The 18239-nt window shown below is 34.5% G+C and overlaps 1 protein-coding gene across 2 annotated transcripts in view; it reads right to left on the minus strand.

Annotated features, from left to right (window-relative positions):
* Nucleotides 1–537: 537 nt before the first annotated feature.
* Nucleotides 538–18239, minus strand: part of oprl1 (opiate receptor-like 1) — an 80611-nt gene continuing 62909 nt past the window's right edge. The window contains exons 3-4 of one of the 2 annotated variants that reach the window (XM_056449222.1): nt 17280–17632; nt 538–2289 (exon numbers count right to left, since the gene is read on the minus strand). In XM_056449222.1, coding sequence (XP_056305197.1) covers nt 1766–2289; nt 17280–17632 — 877 coding nt within the window. In that variant the 3' untranslated portion in view covers nt 538–1765. Of the gene's footprint in view, nt 2290–17273; nt 17633–18239 lie in introns of both variants that reach the window. The other variant, XM_056449221.1, reaches the window with a different exon arrangement.

Below are 18239 nucleotides of genomic sequence, written 5' to 3' on the forward strand. Positions count from 1 at the left end.
TTAGCAGGAGACCATGAGCCCATCTGCACTTCTTTTGAAACTTGAAATCTTGGGTTATGTAAAAGGACAACACAACAACACACAAGCAAATCAACAAGCTTAACAGCTTCAAACGAAAAAAAAGAAAAGAAAAAAACAGCCCTGACCTCAATATGATTGAGATATTTTGGTCAGACCTCAAGAGAGCCACCAGAAATCCCAATAATATTTCTCATCTGAAAAGTTTTGTTAAAAAAAAAAGAAATGGTGCAAACATGAAGACTGCTCTGCAGGTTTGATCCCCAAATGAAAACATTTGGTGGAGGCTATTCTCACCAAAGGTGGGTCAAACTGTTCTTAAATCCACTCTACAAAGAGAAAGTTTCAGATTGTGAGTAAAGAAATAATAAAATTTGTTGTTTGATTTTTATAGGGGGTGGGGGATTACACCCAGGATATGTACATCGTATGAAGTTAAACTCGCTGCTTGCCTGTTATGACCCATATATACTGTAAGAACCAATGTATGCATAAATCCAAGTGTCATATACTTTTTTCCTGCATCTTAAATGCTTGATAAACTCAGTGTCTTACAGCCATAGAAGTGCCTTTTAATAACTGCTCTTTAATAAGTATGCAGAGAAGAAAAACGATTTCCCACGAAGGCTGTGTAAACGTTCATAGCCCTAGCTGGCATTTGATTTCAGTCCACTAGAATATGGTCCCACCAGTCAATAAATATGCAAGTAGATGTTCAGCCAGTCAATGCAGCAAGTAAACAAACAATCACAATATCAAGGTAATGTTCACAGGAATAAGCTTTAAGTGTACAATATCTTCATAGTTCACTGACACTTTCAATATATATATGTATATATATTTCTTTAATTTGGTGTTTAATAGTCTTTTTTTTCACATTCAGTGGTCTGTGATGTAAACCCATGACAGTGCTGGCTCTTTGTTGTCTGTCTCGTCGAGAAGAATCCATATGTAGTAAAGCAAGATACAGAGCGGTGCAGAAAACATTCAAGAAATATTGGAGGTAATGCTGACGGACGTCTTCAACACTGCAAAGCCTCGAAAGTGATTAACTTCATCTTATGCACATATATAATAGAACACGACTGTTATGCGATACATTTTCTTTACAAGTATTTTTGTTTTTAAGCTTGAATCTGTGCTACCAAACATACATGAATATAAAATATTTCTGCTTATTGTACAGTCAAACCAAGAAAAATATCAACTTTTTTTTTTTTTAAACAACAATCAGGCTTAAAAAGTCTCTGTAGTTTACTGTATATAGTCATATAGTAGTTCATACACTCTATAGTGTATACAGTAGTCCAACACTTGGCAATACCACAAAATGAATCAATACACTTAATCCATAGGTTCATATGTACTGTATGTTTAAGGCCATGAAATCCTAAAGTCTTAAATTTCAAGAGAAACATTGATTGTTGTAAAGAAACACATACAAAGCTTCTGTACAAGGCTGCGACACTGAACGGCAAAGTGTATTCGTTTTGGAATAAGAACAAAACTGTAGACAAGAACATCCAAATCCAATTAAGACACTGTAAAGTGAGCCCCTTTGTCCCTAAAAGGACGTGTCATTTAACTTGACTCCGCCCTCACTCCTAGCCCAACCCCTTCCCCCGCCCACTTGGCGGAGGTATCTGTGGTGCTAGAGTGTTGTGATCTGAGTCAACTCAGAACTTGAGCTTCCGGTCCCTGGATTGGGTTGCGGCTCTGGGCTGACCAGGGGCAGCTCCACGCCTAGTCATGCGGGATTACTGTTCCCGTCTGTAGTCTTGCAGTTGAAGGCCACCTCGCGTGTGATATGGTGCATTCGACCTGACTGCTGTGCATCGATGCCAAAACGAGAGGGGTGGCAGAACTCACGGAAGCATCGCTTGAAGTTTTCATCAAGGAATGCATACAGGACGGGGTTCAAACTGCTGTTGACGTAGCCCAAAGCGATGCAGAAATGCATGAACACCACCGTCTGCACGCTAGCCAAGTTGAAGCCCAGCGACTGTGCCAAGGCCATGATCTGGATGGGTGTCCAGCACACGACGAAAGCTGCGACTACCACTAGCACCATACGCGTGATGCGGCGGAGGTTGCGATCTTTTTCCTTGGATCCTGATAGGATGCGGACACTGCGGAGGCGCTTCACCATGAGGCTGTAGCACACACTGATGATCGCCACAGGGATTAGGAAGGAGAGCAGGAAAACACACGTCCCGAACACTGGGTCCCAGTAACTGCGGGGATCTGGGAGAACCAAGATGCACTCGATGCCTGTGGGGAGGGAAAAATCTAAGTTAAAATGCAATTTTTGAATTGAAATGTCAGTTGAATTAAGGGACTGAGAAAGGTAAAGAATGAGTTTGAAGGTAAGGATATCGATCATAAAATTTGTGCATACAAAGTGTTTCTAAATTTACACTACCCAACACCATTATGCAGCTTGGAAGCCAGGATAAAATGAAAAACTGCGTTTCCCTATCAACGACATAACTCGTGGCTGAACTATCATAGTACGATGCATCGTTTGGGAAACGCAGAACACAGCCAGAAATTATGCTTCTAACTACAGCTCTAGAGGTGTAGTTGCAAGCATACAAGTTTGCGATGCAGTTTGCGAATGTTTGTTGGAACGATGGATTTGGGAAACACCAAATCTACAAACTATGTTTGTAACGATGCAACTTGCGACCTTAGTTGGCTAACGATGGTTTTCGGAAACCCTCCAGGTGCTTCGGTTTCCCCCACAAGTCCAAAGACATGCGCTATAGATGAATTGGGTAAGCTAAACTGTTCGTTGTGTACGTGTGTATGTCCTGGTCCTCCAGGTTGTGGGTTGAGCTTTGGGCTAGCGACTCACCTCGTAAAAAGTAGATGTTTTGAAACACCAACATGGTGCGGCTAATTATCAACTTTGATATAAACGGGGTAAGTAAATAAGCATTCCTTTAAGTTTCAGATAGACATATACATAGACAGACAAACAGACAGATTTATTAAACTAATATGCTAATACCTTCCAGAGTTTGCTTCAATATTATTGAGTTTTTATAGGCTCAACATGCCCTTTTCAGAAAATGTTGTTTTTCGCAGTTAATCATTTTCTCCCTGCCACTCCTCTTGACATTTTTGACAGTCTACATCTGAGAGCATTAAAAGCCTCTCCGTTCCTGAGACATGTGAATCTGGACTTCCTGCATGCTACATCAACTCTCACATGAAACGGCTGTCAATCGCAAGTGTCAAGAGGTGTCTTCTTGCCTGTAAAGCTGCCATTAGTCTTCGAGATGTTACCTGGAGTCAGGTCTTACAGAGGCAGAATTTTGACAATCACCTTGTCCAAATAATTCTGGCCCTGACTTGTCCACTTAGACAGGAATAAAACACAAGTCTGACATGTGAAATGCCCAACCAAAATACACACAGCGTAGAGTGTTTTGATTAAAGTTCTGTTTACTTAAGGGTGAATCTAAAATAGACCCGTCCATAATAACAGAGTGAAGTGGAAGGAGAAAAAAAACCTTTACAAGACTGTTTCCAGGAATTGTTGTACAGACATCTGAAATCTTAAAAGGTTCCCTTAAGTGCCTCGAAACTTAAGGAAACTCTTATTCCCTGTGTCGCTGTAATTTCAACTCAAACAGGAGAAAAGGCAGGACATATCAAGCAGCTCTTGTCTTTGTTTTTTCTTTTCTTTTTCTGTTATTTCAAAATAGCCTATATCATCTGTTTGGCCACAACCATTCAGATTGAAATGATTAAGGTGAGGAAGTAATTAAAGGAAAATGAAAAAGTTTTGTATAGTTCTTTGTCAAACTGCGAACCTTATTACACTATTATGCTTTTAGCCTTGACTACCATTTATGAGGAACAATAGCTTGGATTTTCAAAGATTCCAAGGACAAACAGATGAACGAATACTTGAGAACAACAGTCACACAATTCTAACGAATACAATACCTTTAAATGCATAGCTTTCCGTACACGTCCAGCTTTTCAGATTTTGCCATCTCTTATGTTAATAAACATTTGTTATGTCACATTAAAACACACGCACACCAAGTACAAGTGCTCAAGTGCAATGGTTATAATTAACCCAAAGACACTGAAGGCATTTAAAGTGTTATATTTATATTGTGTTAAATGGACCATTTTACTTGTTTTAACAAGTAGTTTACAAAATGTTTATATAACTGTTCTATCACAACATTTGTTGCAGAACATATACAGTTGAAGTCCCCTGAATTATTAGCCCCCCCTGTTTATTTTTTTCCTCAATTTCTGTTTAACAGAAAGATTTTTTTAACACATTTCTAAACATAATAGTTTTAATATCTCATCTCAAATAATTGATTTATTTTATCTTTGTCATGATGACAGTAAATATTATTTGACTATATATTTTTCAAGACACTTCTATACAGCTTAAAGTGACATTTAAAGGCTTAACTAGGTTAATTAGGTTAACTAGGCAGGGTAGGGTAATTAGGCAAGTTATTGTATAATGATGGTTTGTTCTGTTGACTATCGAAACAAAATATAACTGTCGTGTTCGGGTCAAATCTGACTGATTTACAACTTAAATCACTCATAAATATTGTGTTTTACATCTAATTGCCTCAAGGCCTTATGGTACCCTCCACATTATGCACTTGAACATAAAAGTGATGATCACCTCTTTCATTGATTTTTTTTTGTGTTTTAATCAACCTTGTTATACCTGTGGTGTTCCCGGTCAAAAGTGACCGCCATAGGAAATGAATGGGTATCCAGGCTATACTCATCCATCAGACAGAAAACATCCCCATACACACTACCCCAACTCACTCACTCACACACACATTCCAGACTGAACAATGTCTTTTGCAGGTACACATCTATTTTCCCCGCTTATCTACAGTACCAATCCTTTTCTCAGTTTAGTGGCTAATTCATACAAGTTCTTTCTTTCTTTCTTTCTTTCTTTCTTTCTTTCTTTCTTTCTTTCTTTCTTTCTTTCTTTCTTTCTTTCTTTCTCTCTTTTTCTTTCTTTCTTTCTTTCTTTCTTTCTTTCTTTCTTCAGGCTAATTTTTAATTCTTCATGCTTAATTCTTCAAGCAGGAGCACTTTTAGCTTAGCTTGGCATCAATTATTGTATTGGATTAGACCATTAGCATCTCACTCAAAAATGACCAAGTATAACGAGTGCTAGTTCTGTGTCCAATGTCACCATCTATACCCTCAGTCACTAGCCAACACTCCCATTTTTCCCAGGAGTCCCGTATATCAGACCTCGTTTTGTTCTGTCCTCAACATTTTGGGACAGTACATAACACCCCCAGAACGCCATTGGTGTGAGGTCCGTGTAATGCGTCCGATCACTGAATAATGAGTAATAATTGAATAATTGAATTTATCTGCTCTCCACACAGTCGTCTATCTTGCTAGCAAAACAACATTCTTGTGTGAGTTATAGGGCCAGATGGAATCTGCGGACATTCTTTGCTATTTCTGCGGAGAATTTAAGTAAAAATCTGCGGATTTCTGCGGAATGATTTTAGGAGTATCATAACTAAAACCTTATATGTGAAAGAACAATGTATATCTTTTTAACTTTTATTTAATGTTTAAAATGCAAATCCAATTAGATTCACTTTATTTGGTAAACAAAGCAAGTCTCTCATATAATATATCTACTAAAAGACAGAAAATATTACTGTACAAACTGCATTGTACATAAATCATATTCATATTAATCAATAATATTACATTAATCAATTTAAAAACTGAATAAATAAAGATTTACACACATGTTCTCAAGTAAATAAACAGAATTAATGATGGGCTAAAAATCTGCAGAAAATCTGCGCTATTCTGCACCCGCAGATTCTGTATGGGCTTAGATGAGCAGATTTCCATCACACAACTATACACATGCTGAATCCTGACTAGAAATTCTGTCTTGAGAACAGCTCCTTCCATACATAACCTTATTTTTCTTTCCCTATGAAAATCAATCATATTCCTGGATCCTTTCTAAAATATCTCAGAATGGCTCTGTATTCTTTTCATCCTAATTCAGTCATTTAAATCCCACCAGCAGGATTTTGACAAGCACAAATCTCAACGCGTCTTCAAAGACCGGAAGAAACTGAAAAAAAAAAAAAAAAAACAGACTTGCAATCACTTATCATCAGTAAAAATACATGCAAACAAAACAATTTGTGGTGTTTGCGCATTTAAATAGTTTCACCAATAAATAATACATCATTCGACCAACCTGAGTGCTTTTTTATGGGGATTTGCAAATCACTGTTGCAGGTTGGCTTGTTTACTTGAAGGCTATTTTAAGAGGGAAAGACTGTGCTGAGAAGTTAAACACAGACTTAACAGCTCCACTGCTGGACATTTGTTTACAGACATTCACCCACCCCTGAATCTCCATCTTTTTCTCTTGCTCTGCTTCTGTCAGTCTTTTCTTGCAGTGTCAAAGGCAGTATGCAACTTGAATAAAGTGATGAATAAATAAATATGTTGCAGTCTGGCAGTAGGGAACTGAGTGTTATGAAAGAAAGCTGTCTGAGATGCTGCTGGGAGGATTGCTGATCGTCAGAACTGTTCTGCGGGTCCAGAGACTTCGAGTTATGGCAAACAGTGTAGGGAGTAACGCATTATAAAAGTAATGTAATTACAATAGCATATTCCTTTTTTTTGCTGTAACGCAGTAGCATAACACATTATTTATATTTTTTATTTAGTAATTTATTACATGTTGCAATCTCCATAACGCAAGTTACAATAACTAAAATGTACTAGAATGTTTTTTTTTAAAGAATGTACTAACACCACTAGACATTTACTCTGCATGTGCCAGAGGAAAAAGAAAAAGGTTCCTATTTACTGTTGCTGTGTTTTGATGTATCACCAGATTTTAGAAAGCTTTATGAATTATATACAGTTGAAGTCAGAATTATTAGCCCCCCTGAATTATTAGCCCACCTGTCCCCCCCCCCCCCCCCCCCCCAATTTCTGTTTAACAGAGAAAATATTTTTTTAACCTATTTCTAAACATAATAGTTTTAATTACTCATTTCTAATAACTGATTTATTTTATATTTGCCATGATGACAGTAAATAATATTTGACTAGATATTTTTCAAGATACCAGTATCCAGCTTAAAGTGACATTTAAAGGCTTAACTAGGTTAATAAGGTTAACTAGGCAGGCTGGGCTAATTAGACAAGTTATAGTTTAACGATGTTTTTTTCTGTAGACTATTGAAGAAAAAGGGGCTTAAAGGGGCTAATAATTTTGACCTTAAAATAGATTTAATAAAATTAAAAACTGCTTTTATTCTAGTCGAAATAAAACAAATAAGACTTTCTAAAGGATGAAAAAATATATCATCAGACATACTGTGAAAATGTCCTTGCTCTGTTACACAACATTTGGGAAATATTTAAAAAGGAAAAAAAAATTCTAAGGGGGGGCTATTAACTCTGACTTCAACTGTATATATGTACAGTATTATAGATTAAGCTATGCCTGTGATATTTAAGGCATAGTTTTCCACTTTTTGTCTTTTTTGTCATTTAATATATTCATGTAACAGAATATGCTTGTGTTTGTTCAATAAGTACACACAAGACGTGCTAATTATACAAAGCTTCTAGCGCTCAGTGAATTGGGGGGTTGTTTTTTAGAGAGAGAAGAGTGTTCCTAGGGCATACCTGTCAACATTGGGATGTGAAAATAAGGGATATGCTATAAAAAAATAAGGGACATGCCACCATAATATTGGATACCCCCCCCCCCCCCCTCATTTAAAAAATCCCCAAATTACTAAATCTGTTCATTTGGAGCTGTTTCATTGTAAATAAACCGTTAAAGGGTCAGTAATATGTTTTATTATTATTATTTACAAAAGAAAAATTAAATGGTATACATTAGCAGCAAATGCATTAGCAAACAGTTCAGCTTATTAAAATTAAAAGCTATTACAATGAATAACTTACACATTCTGATTAAAGAGCAATGAATGAATCTCTTATTTATTTAGATTTGTTTCTTTTCATTACATTAAATAACAGGTGTCACTTTAAAAATGCACAGGTCTAACGTTATAATGAAAGCTTGATTTCCTAACTTTTTATGCTCATTTAGGATGAAATTAGTTGTGTTTGAAAAACCTACCAAGATCGACATCTTTAGATATTAATATTATTAATTATGTGTATATGTCTGGTTTAAACATGCACCCAAAACCCAGACTTTCACTCCACTTCAAATCGCGTGTATAGGATCCGTTTGGGAAACAGCATCTATTCATTACTATGGACCGCGTCAGCTGACAGTCTTGCACCACTATATGACTGTTTTGAGGATTGCCTATGAAGGGGAGACTTGTAATGAAAAGGAAAGGGAATCCCGCCATAAACAAAGTGAAAGCACAGACCAGACTCACATTTAAGAGCAAGGGGCGGCCCCTGGTGGTTCGACGGTATGGGTTGCTTATAGGGAGGCTCTGTTCTTTAATGTTTATTTGCCACCCTTCAGAGAAAGACTGTAAAATACGGGAGAATCCCGGTAAAAACGGGAAGGTTGACAGGTATGTCCTAGGGTAGTTTGTCAAGCCCACTCACCTGTGTAATGCACACAGTGTTTTTTTGTGTGCCGATTTAAAAACATGTCTGGTGCAAATGTACATGGAAAGCATGAGGTGTGTTGATTTCTTCACCATTTTCAATGAGATTTGCACTAGCGCCTCCATGGCATCTGTCTTGAGTGACCATCAACCACTTTCTCAGAGGATGACACTGACAAACCCTTGCTGCAGTTCTGATATAAGTATTACTTATGAAGAAAATTAAAAAGCACGGCAGTGTTTGGGTGCTTGTTTTTGTTTGAGGTATTTAGTCTGGCGTTATTACTGAAATGTGTATGTTCCAAAAAGTATCAAGCTGATTGGTTAATTCAGGTCACATAACTCATGGTCCAGTTGTGGAATTCTGAAAAGTTGATGTTTTCAACTAGGTGCACATTGCTCCCTCTTTGCGTATACAAGCAGTGTCTCCATTGTGAATAACAAACTTGCATGTACCAAATATGTGATATGTGAAGGGCCCTTAATGAAATATTACACCGATAGAAATATAAAGTCTTCTTCTTCAATATTACTTCTGTAAAACTACTACATTTTTAATTTACTTGAGTTACTCACTGAAGAATGTTTATTTTGGGAAAAAGTCTTAATGAATCATCTGAATCAGTGAGTTGTTTATTTGGAGTCTAACTCGGAACAGATCATCTAAACAGTGTGTTTTTTTTTTAAGAGTCTAACTCTGAACAGATCATCTGAATCAGTGAGTTGTTTATTAAGAGTCTAACTCTGAACAGATCATCTGAATCAGTGAGTTGTTTATTAAGAGTCTAACTCTGAACAGATCATCTGAATCAGTGAGTTGTTTATTAAGAGTCTAACTCTGAACAGATCATCTGAATCAGTGAGTTGTTTATTAAGAGTCTAACTCTGAACAGATCATCTGAATCAGTGAGTTGTTTATTAAGAGTCTAACTCTGAACAGATCATCTGAATCAGTGAATTGTTTATTTGGAGTCTAACTCTGAACAGATCATCTAAATCAGTGAGTTGTTTATTAAGAGTCTAACTCTGAACAGATCATCTGAATCAGTGAGTTGTTTATTAAGAGTCTAACTCTGAACAGATCATTTGAATCAGTGAGTTGTTTATTAAGAGTCTAACTCTGAACAGATCATCTGAATGAGTGAGTTGTCTATTTGGAGTCTAACTCTGAACAGATCATCTGAATCAGTGAGTTGTTTATTTGGAGTCTACTCTGAACAGATCATCTGAATCAATAAGTTGCTTATTAAGAGTCTAACTCTGAACAGATCATCTGAATCAGTGAGTTGTTTATTTGGAGTCTAACTTTGAACAGATCATCTGAATCTGTGAGTTCTTTATTTGGAGTCTAAATCTGAACAGATCATCTGAATCAGTGAGTTGTTTATTTGGAGTCTAATTATGAACAGATCATCTGAATCAGTGAGTTGTTTATTTGGAGTCTAACTCTGAACCAATCATCTGAATCAGTGAGCTTGTTATTTGGAGTCTAACTCTGAACAGATAATCTGAATCAGTGAGTTGTTTATTTGGAGTCTAACTTTGAACAGATCATCTGAATCAGTGAGTTGTTTATTTGGAGTCTAACTCTGAACAGATCATCTGAATCAATGAGTATTTTATTTGGAGTCTAACTCTGAACAGATCATCTGAATCAGTAAGTTGTGTATTTGGAGTCTAACTCTGAACAGATCGTCTGAATCAGTGAGTTGTTTATTAAGAGTCTAACTCTGAACAGATCATCTGAATCAGTGAGTAGTTTATTTGGAGTCTAATTCTGAACAGATCATCTGAATCAGTGAGTTGTTTATTTGGAGTCTAACTCTGAACAGATCATCTGAATCAGTGAGTAGTTTATTTGGAGTCTAATTCTGAACACATCATCTGAATCAGTGAGTTGTTTATTTGGAGTCTAACTCTGAACAGATCATTTGAGTCATTGAGTTGTTACGTGTGTTTAGCCTGAAGCACAGCTTCAGCCGACAATCAACGAGATTAGCCGAGTCCAGGCGGAGGCGGAGTTGAATATGGAGCCATCAAGCGGGACATTTTGGGGCTGAAAGTTGCTGAATCGTTTGTTGGAGTCTATCTCTGAACAGATCATTTGAAACAATGAGTTGTTTGTTGGAGTCTAACTCTGAACAGATCATTTGAATCAATAAGTTGTTTGTTGGAGTCTAACTCTGAACAGATCATTTGAATCAATGAGTTGTTTGTTGGAGTCTAACTCTGAACAGATCATTTGAATCAATGAGTTGTTTGTTGGAGTCTAACTCTGAACAGATCATTTGAATCAGTAAGCTTTTTTTTTTTGAGTCTAAAAATGAACAGATCACTTGAATCAGCCAGTTGTTTATTTGAGTGTAACTTTGAACAGATCATTTGAATCAATGAGTTGTTTTGCGGGGTCGCATGGTGGCTCAGTGGTAAGCACAGTCACCTCACAGCAAAAAGATCTCTGGTTTGAGTCCGGGCTGGACCAGTTCGCGTTTCTGTGTGGAGTTTGCATTTTCTCCTCGTTTGGCTTGGGTTTCCAACGGTTGCTCCGGTTACTCCCACAAGTCCAAAGACATGCGCTATAGGTGAATTGGTGAACCAAATTGCCCATTGTGTATGAGTGTGAATGTGAACATGTATGGATGTTTCCCAGTACTGGGTTGTGACTTAAAGGACATAACATATGGAAGGGTATAACATGTATAAAACATATGCTGGATAAGTTGGCGGTTCATTCCGCTGTGTTGACCCCAGATAAATAAGAGACAAAGTTGAAGGAAAACTAATGAATAAACGAATGAATGAATGACCTTTTGCACTGACTGAGGGATTTCAAGAGATGCGAGATGTTTATTTGGTGCTATAACTATTAGTAAAAATAAAGAAGTAATGCTGTTCATTCTTTGAAATGAGCTTTTATAAAGAGATTTGTTAATCAAATAACCTAAAGTTAAACCTGTAAAATCTAAAATGTTGTTACCGTATTGTTTTGTTGTCCTGCCTTCCTTTTTTGTTGTAAATTTTATTGATTTTACATTTGTTACATTTGTGTATGTACCGAAAGACCTGAACTTAGTAATTTTATATTATTTACAGTACAGTACATTACTGTACAGTACAGTACATTACAGTACAGTACTGGTACAAACAAAAATGTAGAGCACTCTTTTTTTTATTCTTAACAGGACAAACAAGCTCTAAAGGGTTAAAACTACACACACCTTCGCTGATGGACTCAATTACCTAAATATATCACACCAGACTCATACTAATACTAATATTCAAATGTATTTTTTTCTTTATTTATTAAGAAATCACAACTTTTGCAAAGCAAGAATAGATTAAACAGATCAAAAGTGACAGTAAAAATTCTAAATTACAAAAAAAATGTTTAAAAAAAGATATTACTGATCCCTAATTGTAAAATGCTTTGAAAACCCCATTTATATAAAAAACATAAACAGTAAACTGTTATAATATTTAATAAATTTACTCTTTTTATTATTATTATCATTATTATCATTATCATTATTATTGTTATTATTATTATTATTATTATTATTAATATTTTAAAATCAAATTGAAACAGTTTTGGTGAATGCAGAATTTGCGCAGTACATACTATTCAAAAAGTTTGGTGCATTTAAAATGTTTTTAACTCTACTTTATATAAAGCAACTACTATTACATAAATTACCATCTAATTGGCACAAATATATGAACAGTCTGTGCACAGCATGATGTTTAGGCTTCATTTGCATGTAAATACTGTGTCCTATTTGTAATGTGTTGGTTTAGTGGTAATTACTAGAGATCCGAGAAGGTTTTTTTTTTTTTAATTCAGCTGAATGGGTTTCTCCATTATTCTCCAGGACCTGTTAGGTTCATGAATAATGGATTCTGAAAGAGAAGAGTGTGCTGAGATGTCACTGAGAGAGCGTAGAGATACAGGACTTTATACATACAGACACACACATACACACACGCCTTCACTGATTGACATAATTGCAATATATCACACTAGGTTTATACTTTGGATTATCATCATAGCATTTGCAGACATTTTTAAGTTAATTAAAATGATGAAATCACAGAAATCTCAAACACACATGCAACAAAACTACAAACATTTTCTAACTGAAATTAAAAAAAGGAATATACAAATTTAAAAACTAATTCAGAACATTAATAAAATGCCTCTCAATGATGTAAATTAATACTGTTACATTTATTTACTGTTATTATTATTATTATCATACTTATTAAAATGAAGCACAGTAATTTCTAATAATGTTAAAACAAATCAAATAACAGTGTAACAGTGACTTCAAGTCATACTTTTAATTAATTTAATTAGTTAATAAAAAAAAAGAAAAGAAAAGTCCCTTTTTACCCCTAAATTTCTTGTATTAAATTCAATAAAAATATGACCTGAAGTCACTGGTACAAACAAAAATGTAGAGCACTCTTTTTTTATTCTTAACAGGACAGACAAGCTCTAAAGGGTTAAAACTACACACACCTTCGCTGATGGACACAATTACCTATATCACACCAGACTCATAGTTTTGATTATCATTAGCATTTGCAGACATATTTAAGTTAATTAAAATATTTAAATCTAATAAATAATTTACACATCCTATCATACACCCTTCGCAATAAGGCGCAAGATCTGTTTGGCGCGATTTGTTGCTATTTTCAGACCAGCACAACCCTAATTTTCCTGTTTTGCTCCACGTTGTTAAAATAGCAAATCTATTTATGAAACTTTGTGGACTCATGGGTGTGCCGGTCTATAAAGGAGGTGGGTTAAGGTGCATTGTTGGTGCATTGCTATTTTGAGAAACTGAAATAGACCACACCATTGACCAACTAAAAGCTTGTCTAAAATCCAACGCACAGCGTGTTTTTATGTGCCTATGCAGGTTTAAATTATTAACACACGTATGGTGTACATCAATACACAAATATCTTTAGATATGAGAAAAAAAAAATTTAAGGATTAAAATGTTACAAAATGTACTATATAGACATAAAAACACTGCATCCATGCGTTCTACATGTCCGGGGGGCTTTATTCAGTTTATTCATGACAATTTGCATTTTTATTATCATGTTATTATTAGTAGTAGTATTATTTATTATATTCATATTTATATTTGTTTTAATAAAAACAAGTTTAGATTTGTTCATCTCTCGGGTTCTGGAGACGGATACATCACCATATGTGGCATAAAAATAAGACGTGTGTTTGGATATAACTCTCGTGTGTTTTTTGACCACACTTCGTTATTATTGTTCATTTATTTGTTTGCTGGAAATTAGAACCAAATTTAGAAATAGTTTTGAAACAAATCTTTGTGCTTAACAAACAAAATTAAATATGTAGGCTAATGTCTTCAGTGGAGTGCATTCAACACCTTATCCACAAAAGTAAAGGAGTAAAGTAATGGGGGCCGAATGGGGGAGGCTAATTCTTTATCCTCAAACAGATGGACTGTTAAACAGTTTTCTAGTTAGTGAAGCTTTTATTTTTTCCATGTACAAAGTCCGCCATGTAAATAGCAAATGCACCATGGTGCGACGCAACTGACTCTTAAAGGGAACGTGAGATGAGACTCTGATTGGTTTAATGATTGTTATGCTCAAAACACACTCATAACTCATTAAGAGAATAAGCACAACCCTGTTAGACCATGCGCAAACTGTATTTTTCTTTTTTTCACTTATTTTTATTTGACAAACTAACATAAAATATTTTAAAACAAGAATTTAAAAAAATGACAAACACACATGCAACAAAACTACAAACATTTTCTAACTAAAATAAAAAAAAGTGTACAAATGTTAAAAAAAAACTAATTCAGAACATTAAAAAAATCTCAACGATGCAAATTAATAGTGGGTATTTTTGTTTTCAATGCGTTAATAAATAAAACAAGAGTGTAACAGTGACTTGAGTCATATTTTTAATTAATTTAATGCAAGAAAAAAATAAAAGTCCTTTTTCACTTTTTTTCTGGTATTAAATTCATTTAAAATATGACCTGAAGTCACTGTTACGCTAAAAATGCAGAGCACTCTCTTTTTATTCTTAAGAAGAAAGACGAGCTCTGTGTGGGGTTAAAATCGTTTCGAGCTAATACAATTAATGTGGCAAGGTATTTCCATGCTTCTTTGACTAAAAATAAATCTCATTCAATTAGCAAATGTTATAATTATCAAGAGCTTAAATCCACAGGGAGGAAAGAAGCTCCTCTTCAGTGGATCCTGAAACTGCTGAACATTTAACATTCAAATGATCGGGATGTGCTTTTTAAAGCTTCTTAATGGTGCATAAATTACTGACAAATAAACTGCACATATTCAATCATATTACCATTCTCTTGCAGGTCTCAGGTGTTGCGGGTTGTTATTTGTATATTATCTGATAGTAATACGGCTGTTCTTGACTGAATGTTGCATCGATGTTTAATATTAACTAACTGCTCTGTGAGCTGCTGGAATTATTTACACATTTTCTACAGCGGACTCTTTGACAGGAAACAGCTGTTACAATCTGACCAGTCGGTCAAACATACAGACGTCGCTTCTACTCACCAGGTCAGAATGTATTTGATTAAAAATGCAGCAAAAACAGTATAATTATATTTCTATTGCACTAAACATATTATTTTTCCTTTGGTGGTAAAGATTGATTTTCAGCATCATTACTCCTCTGTTACAAACAATCAGGTAATAAATCATAAATGGTGATTTGCAGCTCTAAAAATATGTATTAATAATTATGTGGATCACAGTTTGCGACAGTTTTTTTTTTTTGTATTGTGATGCAGTTCTTAGAGAAACTAAATATTAATGACGGATGATAAAAAAGTGGGTGTGGCTAGTTTTTTCTACTGCGAACTGAATGCATGTAATAAAGTAGTCATTTCATTCAGAAAGATTGGGAAAAGAGTTTTAGAAGAGTTATTACAGCCTATGAGACACCTCTTCCTTACCGTTGTCAAAACTGACAGGTGGAGGAGCGTAGCTAAGTATGTTAACCACACAAAATTCCTCAAAGTCATGTAATCAGAGAATTTAACATGAAGTGCATTTTCAGATTTAAAATTTTAATTTTATATTAAGAGGGGGATTTTTTTTTTTTTTTTGCTTAATGACATAATTGTTCATAACAAAACTGGCAATGGAATATATGCCAATGTAATATATATATATTTATATATATATATATATATATATATATATATATATATATATATATATATATATATATATATATATATATATATATACATATTTCATTTGAACTTTAATACTGATACCATTTAAAAGACCAGGTTTATTGTAAATAAACGGAATGTACAGTAATTTAGAATTTGAATTCAAATGAATTAAGCATTAACTTGAACTGTAAATTAAAATCTATTTAGAAATTTCCAATATTATAAAATAAGCTAGTTGCAATTAAAATATTGAAATAAGGAAAATATTATTTTATATTATATTTTTATATTAAAAATGTATATTTTATTAATTATATTAAAAATCAACACTTTGCAAAAAACTTGCTAAAATGCAGACAGTAATGATATTTAATAAAATAATGTTAGCATATAATTATATTTATATATATAATATATATATTTTTATTTATATGTGTGTGTGTGTGCGTGTGTGCGTGCGTGCGTGTGTGTGTGTGATTATTTATAATTTATTATATAATTAATAATGCTATTTTTACATATAACATGTATATTATCATATAAATAATCATGTCATAATTTCAATGTGACGACAATGTGTATTTTTTATTTGAATGAATATTTATTATTATTATTATTTATTTATTATATATTTTTTTCAAATAAAATTTAAACTCATTTGAAACATTTGTTGCATTATTTACTGACAAACAACGAAAACAACAATAGTATTTATAATAATAAAAAAACTAATTTGCATAAATAATACATTAATTAATTAATTAATGCATGAATGAATACTAGTTAAAATATTAAATAAAAACTACAAAATTATACTTAATTATTCTAAAAGAACACAGCAGTTGACATATTTGTAATGGTACACAATTTTCTTTCAAATAAATGCTGTTGTTTTGAGCTGACAAAAATGTCCAGCAGCATAACAGTTGTTAACTAGAATAATCTCTGAAGGTTAAAGTCATACTGAAGATTAGAAAAACGATGCTGAAAATTCAGGAAATAGGCCCTTTACTGTAAAATGTAATAATATTCGACAGTAGCATATTAACTGATAATAGTTAATTAGTTAATAGTTAGTAACTAGTAAAGTTATGGTAACTAATAACCTTACGTTTCTGATTTTGATAGTAATGCAAAAATGTGCACCTTTTGTAAAACTGCTTTGAAATATTAATCATTGTGAAAAGCGCTATACAAATAAACTTGAGTTGAATCTTCAGCTATTTCAATTTTTACTATATACAGTACTGTGTCTCGCCATTTAATTAAAATTATGATATGAAACGTTCAGTATTTACTCTTTTTTTTCAGCTAGAATAATGTGTGCTTATGCTTAAAAATCTTAAAAAACTAAAAACTAGATTGCTAAATTGCAAACGGTGAGTAAAACAATAAATAAACTTACTCTCACCGTTGTCCTGCTCCACATCTCCAAGCACCATCGCCGGAACACCAATAGCCGAAGCCAAAACCCACACGCAGATATTGACCACCTTGGCCTTGTGTGGGGTCCGCATGTCTAGAGCCTTCACCGGGTGACAGACGGCCACGTATCGATCCATGCTCATCACCGTCAGGGTGAACACACTGGTGAACATGTTATAGTAGTCGATGGACACCACCACCTTGCACAGGGCATTACCGAACGGCCAGAAGCCCAGAAACACATCGGTGCCCTGAAAGGGAAGCGTAGCCAAAACCAACGCGTCGGCCAGAGCCAGATTGAAGATGTAGATGTTGGTCGCCGTCTTCATTTTGGTATATCTGACAGAGAAAGAGACAATAAAACAAGAGAATGAAAAATACATCAGATAAACACATTTATTCCTGACAAAACCTCAGAAAACAGATGAGCTGTGCTTCCCCTGGGCCATTAAAATGACATTTTTTGCATCAAATCTGCTTTGCTCTCTGATGTTTTGTCTGCAATCTGTTGTTTCATTTTGAAGGCTAGAAACCTGTGATTCCCACTGCGGAAAAGAAGCAGAAACAATTTAAGCAATGTGAGCAAAACACTGCCGTGTCAATAAGTTATTTGTTTGACAGCTGTTTTATGAAGTTTCAGGAAAGGTTGATGATACTTAATGTGCAAATCACATTTTTCATGTTCTGAGGAAAACTGACAGACAATATTATATTATTTCTGGCAAGGTAAATGTAAATTAAATCAGGGCTGTTTTTGCCAACTACACCTAAAGGTGCAATATGTAAGTTTGACACACAGGGGTTGAATTAGGTATTGCACTTCTGGATCAAAACAAACGCAAGTGCAGGTTGCCCAGATTGAAGACAGTAGCGAGTGATTTAAATCGTGTTCTAAATAAAAGCAACAGCACCCGATAGAAGGAATATTTTCCATATTAAAGGGAGT

Source organism: Danio aesculapii, chromosome 23 (assembly GCF_903798145.1).
Source record: "Danio aesculapii chromosome 23, fDanAes4.1, whole genome shotgun sequence".
Taxonomy (NCBI): Eukaryota; Metazoa; Chordata; class Actinopteri; order Cypriniformes; family Danionidae; genus Danio; species Danio aesculapii.